The sequence below is a fragment of the Hemitrygon akajei genome, chromosome 19 (genome assembly GCF_048418815.1).
Source record: "Hemitrygon akajei chromosome 19, sHemAka1.3, whole genome shotgun sequence".
NCBI lineage: Eukaryota > Metazoa > Chordata > Chondrichthyes > Myliobatiformes > Dasyatidae > Hemitrygon > Hemitrygon akajei.
The window spans coordinates 29251657-29267079 of record NC_133142.1 but is presented as its reverse complement, the minus strand read 5'-3'; the positions used below and the strand labels follow the sequence as shown (position 1 = coordinate 29267079).

Genomic DNA, 15423 nt, shown 5'->3' with positions numbered 1-15423 from the left:
TAACCCTTCCTCATTGCTCAATACCCAATCTAGAATGGCCTGCTCTCTAGTTGGTTCTTTGACATGTTGGTTCAGAAAACCATCCCGCATACATTCCAAGAAATCCTCTTCCTCAGCACCCTTACCAATTTGGTTCACCCAATCTATATGTAGATTGAAGTCACCCATTATAACTACCGTTCCTTTATTGCACGCATTTCTAATTTCCTGTTTAATGCCATCCCCAACCTCACTACTACTGTTAGGTAGCCTGTACACAACTCCCACCAGCGTTTTCTGCCCCTTAGTGTTATGCAGCTCTACCCAAATCGATTCCACATCCTCTAGGCTAATGTCCTTCCTTTCTATTGCATTAATCTCCTCTCTAACCAGCAATGCTACCCCACCTCCTTTTCTTTCCTGTCTATCCCTCCTGAATATTGAATATCCCTGGATGTTGAGCTCCCATCCTTGGTCACCCTGGAGCCATGTCTCTGTGATCCCAACTATATCATATTCATTAATAACTATCTGCACATTCAATTCATCCACCTTGTTACGAATGCTCCTCGCATTGACACACAAAGCCTTCAGGCTTGTTTTTACAACACTCTTAGCCCTTATACAATTATGTTGAAAAGTGGCCCTTTCTGCTTTTTGCCCTGGATTTGCCTGCCTGCCACTTTTACTTTTCACCTTACTACTTTTTGCTTCTACCCTCATTTTACACCCCTCTGTCTCTCTGCACTTGTTCCCATCCCCCTGCCACATTAGTTTAAATCCTCCTGAACAGCAGTAGCAAACGCTCCCCCTAGGACATTGGTTCCAGTCCAGCCCAGGTGCAGACCGTCCTGTTTATACCGGTCCCACCTCCCCCAGAACTGGTTCCAATGCCCCAGAAATTTGAATCCCTCCCCCTTGCACCATTTTTCAAGCCGCGTATTCATCTGAAATATCCTCCTATTTCTACTCTGACTAGCACATGGCACTGGTAGTAATCCAGAGATTATTACCTTTGTGGTCCTACTTTTTAGTTTATCTCCTAACTCCCTAAGTTCACCTTGTAGGTCCTCATTCCGTTTTTTACCTATATTGTTGGTACCTATGTGCAGCACGACCACTGGCTGTTCACCCTCCCATTCCAGAATGTCCTGCAGCCGCTCAGAGACATCCTTGACCCTTGCACCAGGGAAGCAACATACCATCCTGGAGTCTCATTTGCGATTCACCATTTGCCTATTGTGCACACCTATCCAGAAGCGTGCCACTAAACTAGCACAGGTACATAACATATGATAGAATCCTTATTGTTAGTGTCTATATGGTCTTACAGTTTCAAACTTCCCTTTATGATAGTTGCCTGGGCACTGACACCAATTGTCATTTATTTTCACAGTCACAGCACTATCCCTAGTGTTCCTCAAAACTCGATTCTTTTTCCTCCCCCCCTTATTGCCCCTGATGACATGATGAAAGGACACTTTTATATCATACAGTGTAATTGTCCTGTGCTTTGTAATCTCCTATCATTGAAAACTGTAAGTTCCCAGCACAAAGTCCCTGAGGCATGTATAACCCATTTTTCATATGGGGCTTCAAAACGTTTGGTTATCAATCCTGCACAAAGCAAGTAAAGGCCTTTGTGAAGAATTTAAATCATAAGGCCCTACTGTAATATTCTTGTGCCTGTAGATCAATCAGCAGTAAATGTAGTATGGCAGAGTAAACTTCTTAAGGAAGAAATATCTGCATAATGTAGCCAGTGTGTGAGTGGCTCAGGGTAGGAGTGGAGCTTTGAGGCTTTGGCTCGAGAGGCTTCGGTGAGCAGAGGCTGAGGACAAGCTTGCTCCCAGTGAGGTAAGGCTGGGTAAATTCCTTTAATTAATTTAATTAACTTAGGAGTAGGTATTGGAGGCAGCAGTTAGGGCAGTCGAGTGCTCCGTATGCAGTATGTGGGAAGTCAGGGACAACACAATTGTCCCTTGATGACTACATTTGTAAATGGTGCATCCAGCTGCAGCTTGTGACAAACCGAATTAGGGAACTGGAGCTGGAGCTGGATGAACTTTGGATCATTCGTGAGGCAGAGGCAGAAATAGGAGTTTCAGGGAGACCGTCACCCTTAAAAGTCAGGAGGCAGGTAGCTGGGTGACTGTCAGGAGAGGGAAGGGGAATAGACAGAAAGAGCAGAGCACCCCTGTGGCCGTTCCCACCAATAATAAGTATACCGTTTTGAACACTGTTGGTGGGGACGACCTACCAGGGCAAGTTGTAGTGGTTGTGTCTCTGGCACCAAGACTGGACCCTCAGCTCAGAAAGGAAGGAGGGAAAAGAGGAGAGCGGTAGTGATAGGGGATTCGATAGTTAGGGGGACAGATAAGAGGTTCTGTGGGAGAGATTTAGAATCCCGGATGGTCTGTTGCCTCCCTGGTGCCAGCGTCTGCGATTTCTCAGATCAAGTTCTCGGTATTCTCAAGAGGGAGGGTGAGCAACCAGATGTCATGGTCCATGTAGGGAACAATGACGTGGATAGGAAGGAGGAGGTCCTGCAAAGAGAGTTTAGAGAGTTAGGTGCAAAGTTGAAGGACAGGACCTCCAGGGTTGCAATCTCAAGATTGCTACCTGTGCCACGTGCTCGTGAGGCTGGAAATAGGAAGATAATGCAGCTAAATACGTGGCTAAAGAGATGGTGCAGGAGGGAGGGCTTCATGTTTCTGGACAATTGGGCTTTGTTCCAGGGAAGGTGGGACCTGTTTCGATGGGACGGTTTGCACCTGAACTGGAGGGGGACTAACATCCTTGCGGATAAGTTTGCTAGTGCTGCTCCAGGGGGTTTAAACTAGATTTGCAGGGGGAAGGGAAGCAGAGTGCTAGAGCAGATAATGAAGTGGAGGGGGATAAAGGTCATGTAGACTGCATGTATAGACAGAAATCAAAGGTTTGTATGTGATTGAAATGTTCTCAGGTGCATCTATTTCAATGCAATGAGTGTTGTAGGTAAGGCAGATGAGTTTAGGGCATGGATTGGCATGTGGGATTATGACATTATTGCTGTTAGTGAGACTTGATTGCAGGAGGGGCAGGACTGGCAGCTTAATGTTCCGTGGTTCCATTGTTTCAGATGTGATAGAGGGGAAGGGATGAAAGGGGGAGGAATGGCATTACTAGTCAGGGAAAATATCACAGCTGTGCGTAGACAGGACAGCCTGGTGGGCTTGTCTACAGAGGCCATATGGGTGGAGCTGAGGAACGGGAAAGGTGTGACCACACTAATAGGTTGTGTTATAGACCGCCCAATCATCAGAGAGAATTGGAGGAGCAAATCTGTAGAGAGATAGCAGACCGATGTAAGAAACAGAAAGTTGTAATAGTAGGGGATTGTAACTTTCCACATATTGACTGGGACTCCCACACTGTGAAAGGGCTAGATGGCTTGGAGTTTGTCAAATGTGTTCAGGAAAGTTTTCTAAATCAATATATAGAGGTACCAACAAGAGAGGATGCAATACTTGATCTCCGATTAAGGAACCAGAAAAGTCAGGTGACAGAAGTATGTGTAGGTGAACATTTTGGGTCCAGAGACTATAATGTCATTAGTTTCAAGTTAATTATGGGTAAGGATAGGTCTGGTCCTTGAGTTGAGGTTCTAAATTGGAGTAAGGCCAATTTTGTGGAAATGAGAAAGGATTTAGGAAGAGTGGATCCTGACGAAGGGTCTCGGCCTGAAACATTGACTGCTCATTTCAACGGATGCTGCCCGACCTGCTGAGTTCATCCAGCTTGTTTGTACATGAGTTAAGTTGTTTTCTGCTAAAGATGTGTTCAGTAAGTGGAAGGCCTTCAAAGGTGAAATTTTGAGAGTGCAGAGTTTACATGTTCCTGCCAGGATTAAAGGCAAAGTTAACAGGCATAGGGAGCCTTGGTTTTCAAGGGATATTGGCAATCTGGTTAAGAAAAAGAGAGAGGTGTATAGCAGGTATAGACAACAAGGAACAAATGAGGTACTTGAAGAGTATAGAAAATGTAAGAAAATACTAAAGAAGGAAATCAGGAAGGCAAAAAGAAGACATGAGGTTGCTTTGGCAGATAATGTGAAGGTAAATCCGAAGGGTTTCTACAAGTATATTAAGAGTGAAAGGATAGTAAGGGACAAAATTGGTCCCCTAGAAGATCAGAGTGGTTGTCTATGTGTGAAGCCTCAGGAGATGGGGGAGATCTTAAACAGTTTTTTTACATCTGTATTTACTCAGGAAACTGAGTACCCGGTATATGGAAGCAAGGGAAACAAGCATTAATGTCGTGGAACATATAGAGATTAAAAGGAGGAGGTGCTTGCTGCCTTACAGCGAATAAAGGTAGATAAATCCCCCGGACCTGACATGATATTTCCTCGGACCTTGCGAGAGACTAGTGTAGAAATTGCAGGGGCCCTGACAGAAATACTTAAAATGTCCTCAGGCACGGGTGCGGTGCCGGAGGATTGGTGGGTAGTTAGTGTTGTTCCGTTGTTTAAAAAAGACTCCGAAAGTAAACCAGGTAATTACAGGCTGGTGAGCCTGACATCAGTAGTAGGTAAATTATTGGAAGGTGTTCTGAGTGATTGGATATACAAGTATTTGGACAGCCAAGGGCTAATTAAGGATAGTCAGCATGGCTTTGTGTGGTAGATTATGTTTAATGAATCTTGTAGAGTTTTTCAAGGAGGTGACCAAGAATGTAGATGAAGGAAAGGCTGTGGATGTTGTCTACATGGACTTTAGTAAGGCCTTTGACAAGGTCCCACATGGGAGGTTAGTTCAGAAGGTTCAGACACTAGGTATCCATGGAGAGGTTGTAAACTGGATTCAAAATTGGCTGTGTGGAAAAGACAGAGAGAGGTAGTGGATGATTGCTTCTCAGACTGGAGTCCTGTGCCTACTGGTGTGCCTCAGGGATCTGTGCTGGGACCATTGTTGTTTGGTGTCTATATCAATGATCTAGATGATAATGTAGTAAATTGGATTAGCAAGTTTGCTGATGACACTAAGATTGGAGGCATTGTGGACAGTGAGGAAGGCTTTCAAAGCTTGCAGAGGGATGTAGACCAATTGGAAAAATGGGCCAGAAAATGGCAAGTGGAATTTAATGCAGCCAAGTGTGAAGTGTTGCAGTTTGGAAGGACAAATTAAGGTAGGACATACACAGTAGATGGTAGGGCACTGAGGAGTGCAGAGGAACAAAGGGATCTGGGAGTTCAGATATATAATTCCCTGAAAGTGGCGTCACAGGTAGACAGGGTTGTGAAGAAGGCTTTTGGCATCCTGGCATTCATAAATCAAAGTATTGAGTATAGGAGTTGGGATGTTATGGTGAAGTTGTATAAAACATTGGTGAGGCTAAATTTGGATAAAGTGTGTCTGTCTGTCTGTCTGTGTGCAGTTCTGGTCACCTAACTATAGGAAGGAAATCAGTAAGATTGAAAGAGTGCAGAGAAGATTTACTAGGATGTTGCTGGGTCTTCAGGAGTTGAGTTACAGGGAAAGATTGAACAGGTTAGGACTTTATTCCTTGGAACGTAGAAGAATGAGGGAAGATTTGATAGAGTTTTACAAAATTATAAGGGGTATAGACAGAGTAAATGCAAGTAGGCTCTTTCCACTTAGATTAGAAGAGATAAATACAAGAGGACATGGCTTTAGGATGAAAGGGGAAAGGTTTAGGGGGAACATTAGGGGGAAGTTCACTCAGAGAGTGATGGGAGTGTGGAACGAGCTGCCATCTGACGTGGTAAATGTGGGCTCACTGTTAAGTTTTAAGAATAAATTGGATAGATACATGGATGAGAGCGGTCTGGAGGGTTATGGACTCGGTGCCGGTCAATGGGACTAGCAGAGTTAAGTTTCGGCACAGACTAGAAGGGCCGAATAGCCTGTTTTCTGTGCTGTAGTGTTCTATGGTTCTATCTCTGGAGAACCCAAAATTATCCACAGCCAACTAAATGCTTTTGAATTAGTGACAGTAACGTAATGTAAGAAATTTAACAGTTGATTTGCAATTAGCAAAACTGCAATGGAGCAAGCACCATATAATCTACTTAGAGACATTGGTTGTGAAAATAAGAATGTCCTGACAATCAGAGAAGCCACGTAGGTCTTAGTTTAAAGGGTTTACCAGAAAGGTGGCACCTCAGAACTATAATGAAGTATCATCTGAGGTTTGGTGCTGAACCTCAACACACTTCAACACACAACCACAACTTAGAGGTGAGCTGCCTCTCAGCAGACTGTCTGCTACTGAAAATAGCTTATATTTTCTGCACACTGTGTAGAGCCATGGATTAACAGAATATAGCATGGGAATAGGTTCTTCAACCCTACTCATCTATGCTGACTAAGGTGCCTACTCAAACTAGTCCTTTGGCCCATATTCAGCTAAACCTTTCATACTTTCATATGACTGTTCGAAAATCTTTGACGCTTTGTAATTGTTTTTGCCTCTGCACGTCCCCTGCCAGCTCATTTCATATACCCACCACCTTTAGTGTGAAAGGTAGTCTCTCGGGTCCTCTTTAAATCTTTCCTCTTTTGCCTTTGCCAAGATGTGCCCTTTGCTTTTAGACTCCCCTACCCTAGAGGAAAAGTCTGTCACCTTCCATCTCATTTATACCCCTCCTAATTTTAAAAACCTCCTCAGCCTCCTGTTCAGTCTTTCCTCATAACTCAAACCCCTCCAATCCTAGCCTTGTGAATCTTTCCTGCACTTCCTCTAACTTAATCACATCCTTCATACAGTATAACAACTGAAACTGCACAACTGTGGTAAACAAATACTCTAAGCAATTATTTCTATCAGCTGCAAATGTACAAAAATAATAAGCAGGATACTGTTCAAAGAACGCCTAGCATATTATTTTACCCTACCAGTAGTACATTCGCTCTAAGCTAATTAATAAAATGCACTGCTTACTCTGGAACAGATGGCATATTGCTAGAAAAAGTGAATGTACAGCCCAGTGTGGGCCTGGCTATCGGAATTTGGACATCTACTGTGCAAAATATAGTAGATCAGATGGGAAGACAGAAAAAATAGATGAGAGGTACTGCAGCTACCAAGCAAAACCAGATAATAAGGAGGCTTGCCGTGGCGATTGTAATGCAGGAGGTTGGCAGTATCCATCATGGTCTGAGGTGAGTCATTTCCGAAAACACTCTTTTTGGAGAATATTGACAATATTTCTAATGAGTAATTATGAGAAAAGAATCAATGACATATAGAAGCGTAATTACTTTATAAAATTGTTTCAAATGTTTTCACTTTATTTACAAATACAAAATCAAAATATATCCATTATTTGCAAGAGTGACACTGTCCTATCTACAGTCAGATAAAACTTGCACTTCCCCAAGGAAAATATTGTTAAATATTATTTCATAAAGATGATGTTGTGTAAGTAAAATGTACTTGTGAATGTTGAGATAACTTTAGTGTGCGCTAGGGACAGGGGCGGTGAACCTCTGACACATTTGCTCAAGGTAGATTTCACTCACAAAAATTTTGTTGCTATGGGGCATACAGTGCCATCACTCAATTCTCTAAACCCAGCACAATAAGTAGATACATATTGATTAGCTTTACTGCCAGATGAAACAGCGACTGATTATTTTATATGACCTGAGAGTAGTGAGATGTTTTCACAGGAAACACCTCATTCCAGCTTGCTGCCAGCTAGGTGATTGTGAGACATTGAGTGATAAGTTTTGAAAACTCACAGACCTGGTGTACACATCTGCATGTGGATAGCAAACATTTACAATAACAATACCATTTAGAAATTCTGTTACTTTTCAGTCGTCTTTTTAAAAGATTAATATAATAATTTTGATGCGTTTTCCGAAGTATTCATTTCTTTCAGTCTGTATCTGTTATACTTTTATTAATAGTAAAACAATAAATACACATAAAAGAGCAACTGGATTCATCCTTCTTCCTTCTACCTGATGGCATGAATATCAATTTCTCCTTCTGAAAAAAAAACACTTTCCATCCCCTCCCCTCTTCTTCTATTCCATACTCTGGCCTCTAACATCTTCTCACCTGCCTATCACCTCCCTCTGGAACCCCTCCTCCCTCACTTTCTCCTATGGTCCACTTTTCTCTCCAATCTGATCCTTCCTTCTCAAGCCTTTTACCTTTCCTACCCGCCTGGTTTCACCTATCACCTTCCAGCTATCCTGCTTCCCTTCCCTGAAAGCTTTTTACTCTGGCATCTTCCTCTTTCTTCTGTACTGAAGAAGGGTCTGGGCCTAAAACATCGACTGTTTGTTCATTTTCAAAGATGATGTCTGACTTGCTGAGTTCCTCCAGCATTCTGTGTGTGTTGCTCCAGATACAGAATTGACGAGATGGTAGGAAGCACAGGGTGATGGTAGAAGATAGTTTTCGAGACTGGAGATTCAAGACAAGTAATGTTTCCTAGGGGTCGGTGTTCGGCCCATTACCATTTGTTATCGTATTAACAGTTTAGATGAGAATATGCAAGGCATTGTGGTGTCAATGTGCAGTCTTTTTCCCATGGTAGGGGAAATTAAGAACTAGACAATGTAGGTTTAAGGTGAGAAGTGAGTGATTTAATAGGAGCCGGTAGGGCAACCTTCACACGAGGGGGTGGTCAGTACATGAACTGAACTTCCAAAGGGAGTATTTGGGACAGGGTCATTAACAACATTTATAAGTCACTTGAACAGGTACATGGGTAGGAGAGGATTAGAGGGAAATTAACCAAACATGGGCAAATGAGAGCAGCTTAGATAGGAACTTTAGCTTACATGAACCAGTTGGGCCAAAGGATCCACTTCTGTACTATATGGCTGTGTAACTATGTGTTAGTTATACCAAAACTGTATGTGTACCAGATTATGATTTTGAAATACATACAAAGTGAAAAAAGAAGCTGGACCAAGATTCATGGTCATTGACAAGAAGCTTTAAGTCTGTACCAGGAGTAATCCAGACCACCACATGATGTGGTTAGAGAGCTGCTGGTTCCTCAATGTCTTCAGTCTTTTGCAACCTTATCAACTGTGTGTGCTTATATGCGATTGTGAAAGGGATAGAATAGTCATGGATAAAGATGATGAAAAGCTTCAAAAAAATTTTTGCAAGCAACTCAAAGCTGAACATGAAAATTGTAAAATATTCTAAAATACTTAAAGAGCCTCTGTAACTAATATCACTGTTATTAGCAGCGAATTAAAGTAACTTCAAGTTTCACTGCCTGTGTCAACTTGGAATCCTGTGTCAGAGTTCTTTAGGAACATAGAACACAGAAGGGTAGAGTTCAAGAATGGGCCCTTTGACCCAGTAGGATGAATAGCAGTGATTGCAACATCAGGATTTCAACTTGGAAGCTATCATCAATTCCTTGCATAGTACAGCCCAAAATTATTTTTAGTAGGATGCACTTCCCTTACAAAATTAAAAAATAATAGCATTATACAACATTAACAATTATAATGTAAAGTTAATTGATTTGTTTATTTGTATAAAGTGCTCCAAGAGTTGTGGTGGTGGTACGAGAAGGCGAAATGCAGTGTGTGTGAATGCGATGGGGACAGTTCTTGGAGATAACAAATGCAGTCAGCAAGAGAAGATGATAATCCAGCGATGTAATGAATATACATGTCCAGTGTGGAAAACAGGTGAATGGTCAGAGGTTAGTCACATTTCCTTCTTGACATTTTATTTGGAAAACAGAAAATAAAAATCTTTTTTTTAATAAAACATTTCTGGAACTTTTGTGCAACTTGATTTCTACAAAAGTATAACAAAATGGTACTGTGCTGAATTTTGCTGTGGTCACAGAGCTGGTGGTATTTATACGTTTTCTTTTGGGGCCCCCTGCTGGGCACCTGATACAGAACATATTTGATGTGTGGTGCACCTGTGGGTAAATATTCTGCCCCAACTGACCTGCTTGATCCAGACGAACTCAGCAGAGGCTCATCTTGGAAAGAATGTGGTATATTGCATGGCTCCAGTAGATAACTCATTACCTCTGAGCACTACCATTCCTTTTTCTATTATAATATTCATGGATGCTCTGCAGTAGATCGCAGGAGTGGCAATTAAATGTTAGCCAGTGAATTCCATGCATCTAAAACTTATACAGGTTACAGATACCCTTGAAGTGATGGTATTGGAAACCTATTGCTGATGATACATTATTGGTGTAAGATGTTAGCAGTCAATAAACTCTACAATTCAAGCATCATAATAGCAATATTTCATAGATTTTGAAAGGTATTACTGAAGAAAATGTTATGCAATTTAGCAGCACAATGTGCATAAGGTCATTTTAAAAATGTTGCCTGGCTCACTAAGGGATAAGCAAGTTAATACCTTTACTTATATATATATATATCAAAATGCACAACTTCACTTATGCTTTCAGGAAATCAGCTCTTGTGTTATACAGTGCAGTATTTCTGCGGGTAGTGCAGCTGCCAGACAGCTCCTGCAGCCCAAATTCAGTCCTGACCTTCTCTGTTACCTGTGTGGAGTTCACACGTTCTCCTTTGGATTTTGCTCTGATGCTCCAGTTTTTTTATCTAAAGATGTGCTAGTTCATAGCTTAATTGTAAATTACCCCTATAATGAGCGGCTGGAGGGAGGATTAGATATGTTAATGGAAATATGCAGCAGAATAGATTGTGGGGAAATAAATGGGAGAATGTAGTTACTGGGGTTGCTTTGCGGGGCAGCTTCAACTCAAAGGGCCAAAAGCCCTCTTTCAAAGTCATGAAGAATTATGAAAAAATATTGATGCACCATCAATAACTCTCGGAGACGGGAGGCGAACGATAGGCTTTTATTAGCTGCAAGAGACCACGATTAGCAGCAAGAGACCACCACACAACATCCTGGAGACTGAGGGAGGAGCAGCGCCTCCAATCGCCTTTATACAGGGGTCTGTGGGAGGAGCCACAGGAGCAGTCAGCAGAGGGGCGTGTCCAGACAGGTATATGTAGTTTACCACAAATATGACATGCTTTACTGGTGGTTCAACTCTTTTCTGTTAAGACCATCAGCCAGCCATAAGACATCAGAACAGAATTAGGTCATCCAGTTCACTGAGTGTGCTTCATCATTCCATCATGACTGATTTATTATCGCTCTCAAGGCCATTCTCCTATCTTCTCCCTCTATCCTTTGACACCCTTGCTAATCAAGGACCAATCAACCTCTGCTGTAAACATGCACAGTGACTTGACCTTCACAGCTGTCTGGGGCAATTGAATCCACACATTTACCACCTTCTGGATAAAGAAATTTCTCCTCATCTCTGTTCTAAGGGGGCATCCTTCTATTCTGAGGCTGTGCTCGTTGGTCCTGGACTTGCCTACTATGGGAAATACCCTCTCTACATCTTGGCCTTTCTATATTTAATGAGATCAACCCACTCCTCCCACCCCCGCCATTCTTCTAATCTCCAGCAAGTATAGGCCCGGAGCCATCAAATGCTTCTCATACATAAACCGTTTAATTCTGGCATCGTTCTTATGAACCTTCTCTGGACCTTCTCCAAAGCTAATACATCCTTTCTTAGATAAGGAGCCCAAAACTGCTCACACTACTTCAAGTGCGGTCTGACCAATGCCTTATAAAGCCTCAGCCTGTTGCTATAGTTAATTACAATTTAATGTCATGCCATTTCAGGCCTATCCATCAGCTATTCAAGTGTTTTAAAGGGAAGAAAAGGGAAGGGGCATAATTATTTGTTATCACTTGTAACTTGAAGTTTAATATTTAGTATATTTGACACAACGCTATAATTGGAGGAGAGTAAAGGGATAACAAATTATGGATATATATTTAGCTTACAGCTTTCACAACACTTACCTCGTGATAGAAAATTATTCAGCCAGAGAAAAATCAAGAAAAACATTTTGCTTATTACTTGCCTATTCCAATATAAAGAAACTTGAGTGGGAAAAGTACATGCTGTTTAAACTCATGTCAATTGCAGTGCTTAGTGACATGTGGGAAGGGATTCAAGCATCGTCAAACTTGGTGCCAAGTTGGAGAAGAAAAATTGGATAATGGGTTTTGTAATTCTGCAACAAAACCGGAGTCGGCCCAGGCTTGTCAACAACAGGAGTGTGCAGCATGGCAGGTTGGCCCATGGGGACAGGTACATTTTAACATTATCATTTAGCTTTCATATTTTTAGAATGATTTTTATTCATTAACTGTGCTGATTGTTTGTAATTTTTTGTTTGCATAGGCAGCTATGATTATTTTACAGGGAGAAGGAGTTAGGTGGAGAATATGCAGCAGACGGAAAATCAATATGATCAGAAAGAAAATATTATTCGCAGGTCATGATTAAGTCACGACCGTATGCGTTAAATCTACTCTCACGAGCTTAGAGTATCAATGCCATTTTGCTATTTTTAACAAAAGGATTTTTTTGCATAAACACATATAAAAACATTTTATATCTATTACAATACAGCTGTTGTTCATTAGACCCATCTGGGCTCCACTAGAGTTCTTAGGAGTGACAAGAACTCATTTTCTTTCTCTGTAATGCATTTTACATAAATTAATCCATTTGAGAGGAAGTTACATACTCTTTTTAAATAGGTTTATGGTAGTGAAATGTCCCAGCTTCATCCTCTCCCCTCCCTTTAATTCTTTCAAAGTTGCCTTAAACTTCTACCTTCAAATTTCTGTTGCACCAATTAGTAGAAGTGATGGATGTTTAGACTCCTGTTTTCCTTCAGTAATATTAATGAAAAGATAGTACAGGAGAAATTAGTCAAATTTAAAACCAATGAGTTCTCAGCTTCTGGTAGTTTGCATTCCAGAGATCTAAAATTTATTGATTGACAGGAAACAGAATAGGAGTAAATGGGTCTTACACAGTGTGACATTTGCTGTCTAGTGCAATATCATAGTAGCTATTGAATGAACTCCAGCTATTCACAGAATATTTCAATAGAGAATCAAATATTATATTCCTACTGACATGAAACCTGGTGGAATGGTGACTTATGAGGAGATATCAAGCAGTACCTTTAGTCAAGTTGAATAAGTGTGAAAAAAGTAGCAGGTGCGAAATAACCTGAGGAAATTTTGTTACTTATTTGACCAGAAAAACAGGAAAGCAGGTTACTATTTAAATTGTGATAGATTTTATATTCATTTTGGGGATATGTGCATTACTGGCAAGGTTAGTGTTATTGTCTGCACCAAATGCTGTCAAGAAGGTGACAGTGAGATTTTTTCTTTGGGAGCCAGGTGGGTTAGATGGCTCAACAGGCAAGATGTCCCTGTGCGGCCACTATTTCTTATGTTCTTGAACCACTTCAGTACTTCAAGTGAAGGCCTTCCCACAGTACCGCTGGGGAGGAATTACCAGCTTTTTGACCCAGCATGGATGAAGTACCAGCAATTAATTTCAAGTCAAGTTGGTACTTGGCTTGGGGGGGAACCTATAGGTTGGGGTTTTCCCATGCTCCTTCTCGGTTGAGGAGCTGGGGAAATGTCGACAGCAGTCACTGAAAGCACACTTGCAGGCTTTGCAAGAAGGCAAATAGTTGATTGCAAGAGGCTTTGAATACTCAGGAAAGGATGTCTGACTACAATAGGATTGGTAAAATCTGTGTGCAGTTTTGGTCTTTTACCTAAAAAAATAGATATATATTGTATAGAGGGAATGCAGTGAAGATTGTCCAGATTGAATTCTGGGCTAGCAGGACAGCTGTTTGAGGTGAAGTGTGGGTAAATTAGAACAGTATCTGCTCGAGTTTAGAATAAAGAGCGCACGCAGATTTCATTATAATTTTCAAATTCTGACAGGAATCGACAGACTGGGTGCAGGAAAGGTATTTCCTGGTGGAGTGGGAGGATTGAGGAGAGAGGAGCTGGCTTGGGGAGGGTCGAGAATAAGAGGTCACAGTCTCTAGATGCCAGCAAAATACTTTGAATGAGATGAGGGGAATAGGCCCCAGGAGGTAGGAAGAGAAAGCAGGAATACGGTATTGAAATAAAGAAACTGTCGAGTTTGTGTTGAATGCCCTACTTCAGTTCTTACTCTTACTTTCTTGTACTTCTATATTTTATGTCCCTGTAAATCAAAGCTTAATTTTTTTAGCTTTACGACAAAGTTACTTTTGAAATTAATTTATCTATATGTAACAATACCAAATCTGGTCAAAAACTGAATTACTTTTGTGAGCTGTTGCTCACAGAATATTTTTCTTTAAATATTGGTAGAACTTAAAGTGTTTTCTCCCTCTGCTTTATTTAAGTGACAGATGAAAAAAAGAGGGAGAAAGCTATTGTGGATAATTCAAAAGGAAAAGTTAGTGGTTGTGATAGAAACATGGGATTGTAATAAAAGGGGAATGAATGATAAGTTACATACGAGGGAAATGAATGATATATCAGATATGTTGCCCAGTGTAGTAATGGTATTTGGAGATGGGGAATAGAGTGGAGATTTTCAGGACAAAATTGTTTCTAAAACTCTAAACTCCCAGGCAACCCAGAAAATTATTGGCTTTCCTCCTCACACCACAATATGGAATAGATTTTTCCGCTAAAGCGAAGTGCATACTTTAACTAAGACAAATCACAAGGAAACTCATGATTGTGTGCCCCTATGCAAGAAACAATATTGTTTAAAATCTTTACCTTCGAATTGTTTGAAACATATAGAATAGTTTTTAGAAAAATATTGTAAAATTATTGAAGTAGTTCTAACCATAATATAAGATTCTGATCTCAATATTTCAATTCTTTTTTCAGAAATATTGAAGAACAGTAAATATGAAAAGTAAAACAATGTTAATATGTTTTTTGAAGAAGTATTGATGTGCAAGAGTTTTATAAATATAGACTTGTGACAGATTTAGTTTACGTTCACATGTCATGTTTGCCAAACACTGGTAACATGATTTGAAAGCATTAAATGAACCATGTACACTAGCTATTGAGTTGGCCCTTGAAGTCATCTAGAAATGATCAGACAGATAGCAGTGATCATTTCTTGTAGTTCTTTCAAATACATTTTGTGGTTGACATTAGACATAATATTCCCAATATGGAAGTTTTTGTTTCAATCTTTGTAGTTATGATTAGTCTAAGGAAGTTTAAAATAAGATGTTCAACCCAAAGTTAAAAAAAAGTTGCTCTCCACACATCTTTGTCCTCTGACCATTTTTACTTTTATCTTCCATAATTAAGCTCCTTTAAATTTCTAGAGCTGTGGCATCCAGTGTTTACCTTTTTTTTTTAATGCTCAAATCCTATATTTTTTTTCTATTGCACTAAACCTTATCATATTTAACCAGATGGAAGCTTAGTAGAATGGCTTCTTTGCCCTCTGTGGAATCTACCTGATATCCTTTGCATTAATTTTCTCTCCAACACATTGATGTCCACATGGTGAAAGTGCAA

General features: G+C 40.6%; 1 protein-coding gene across 2 annotated transcripts in view; it reads left to right on the top strand.

Moving 5' to 3' along the window:
* adamts9 (ADAM metallopeptidase with thrombospondin type 1 motif, 9) overlaps nucleotides 1-15423 on the top strand; it is a 248365-nt gene that overhangs the window by 93816 nt on the left and 139126 nt on the right. For both annotated transcript variants that reach the window (XM_073072325.1, XM_073072324.1), the window contains exons 20-22: nucleotides 6935-7145; nucleotides 9506-9670; nucleotides 11984-12148. In XM_073072325.1, the coding sequence (XP_072928426.1) occupies nucleotides 6935-7145; nucleotides 9506-9670; nucleotides 11984-12148 (541 nt within the window). The remainder of the gene's footprint in view (nucleotides 1-6934; nucleotides 7146-9505; nucleotides 9671-11983; nucleotides 12149-15423) is intronic.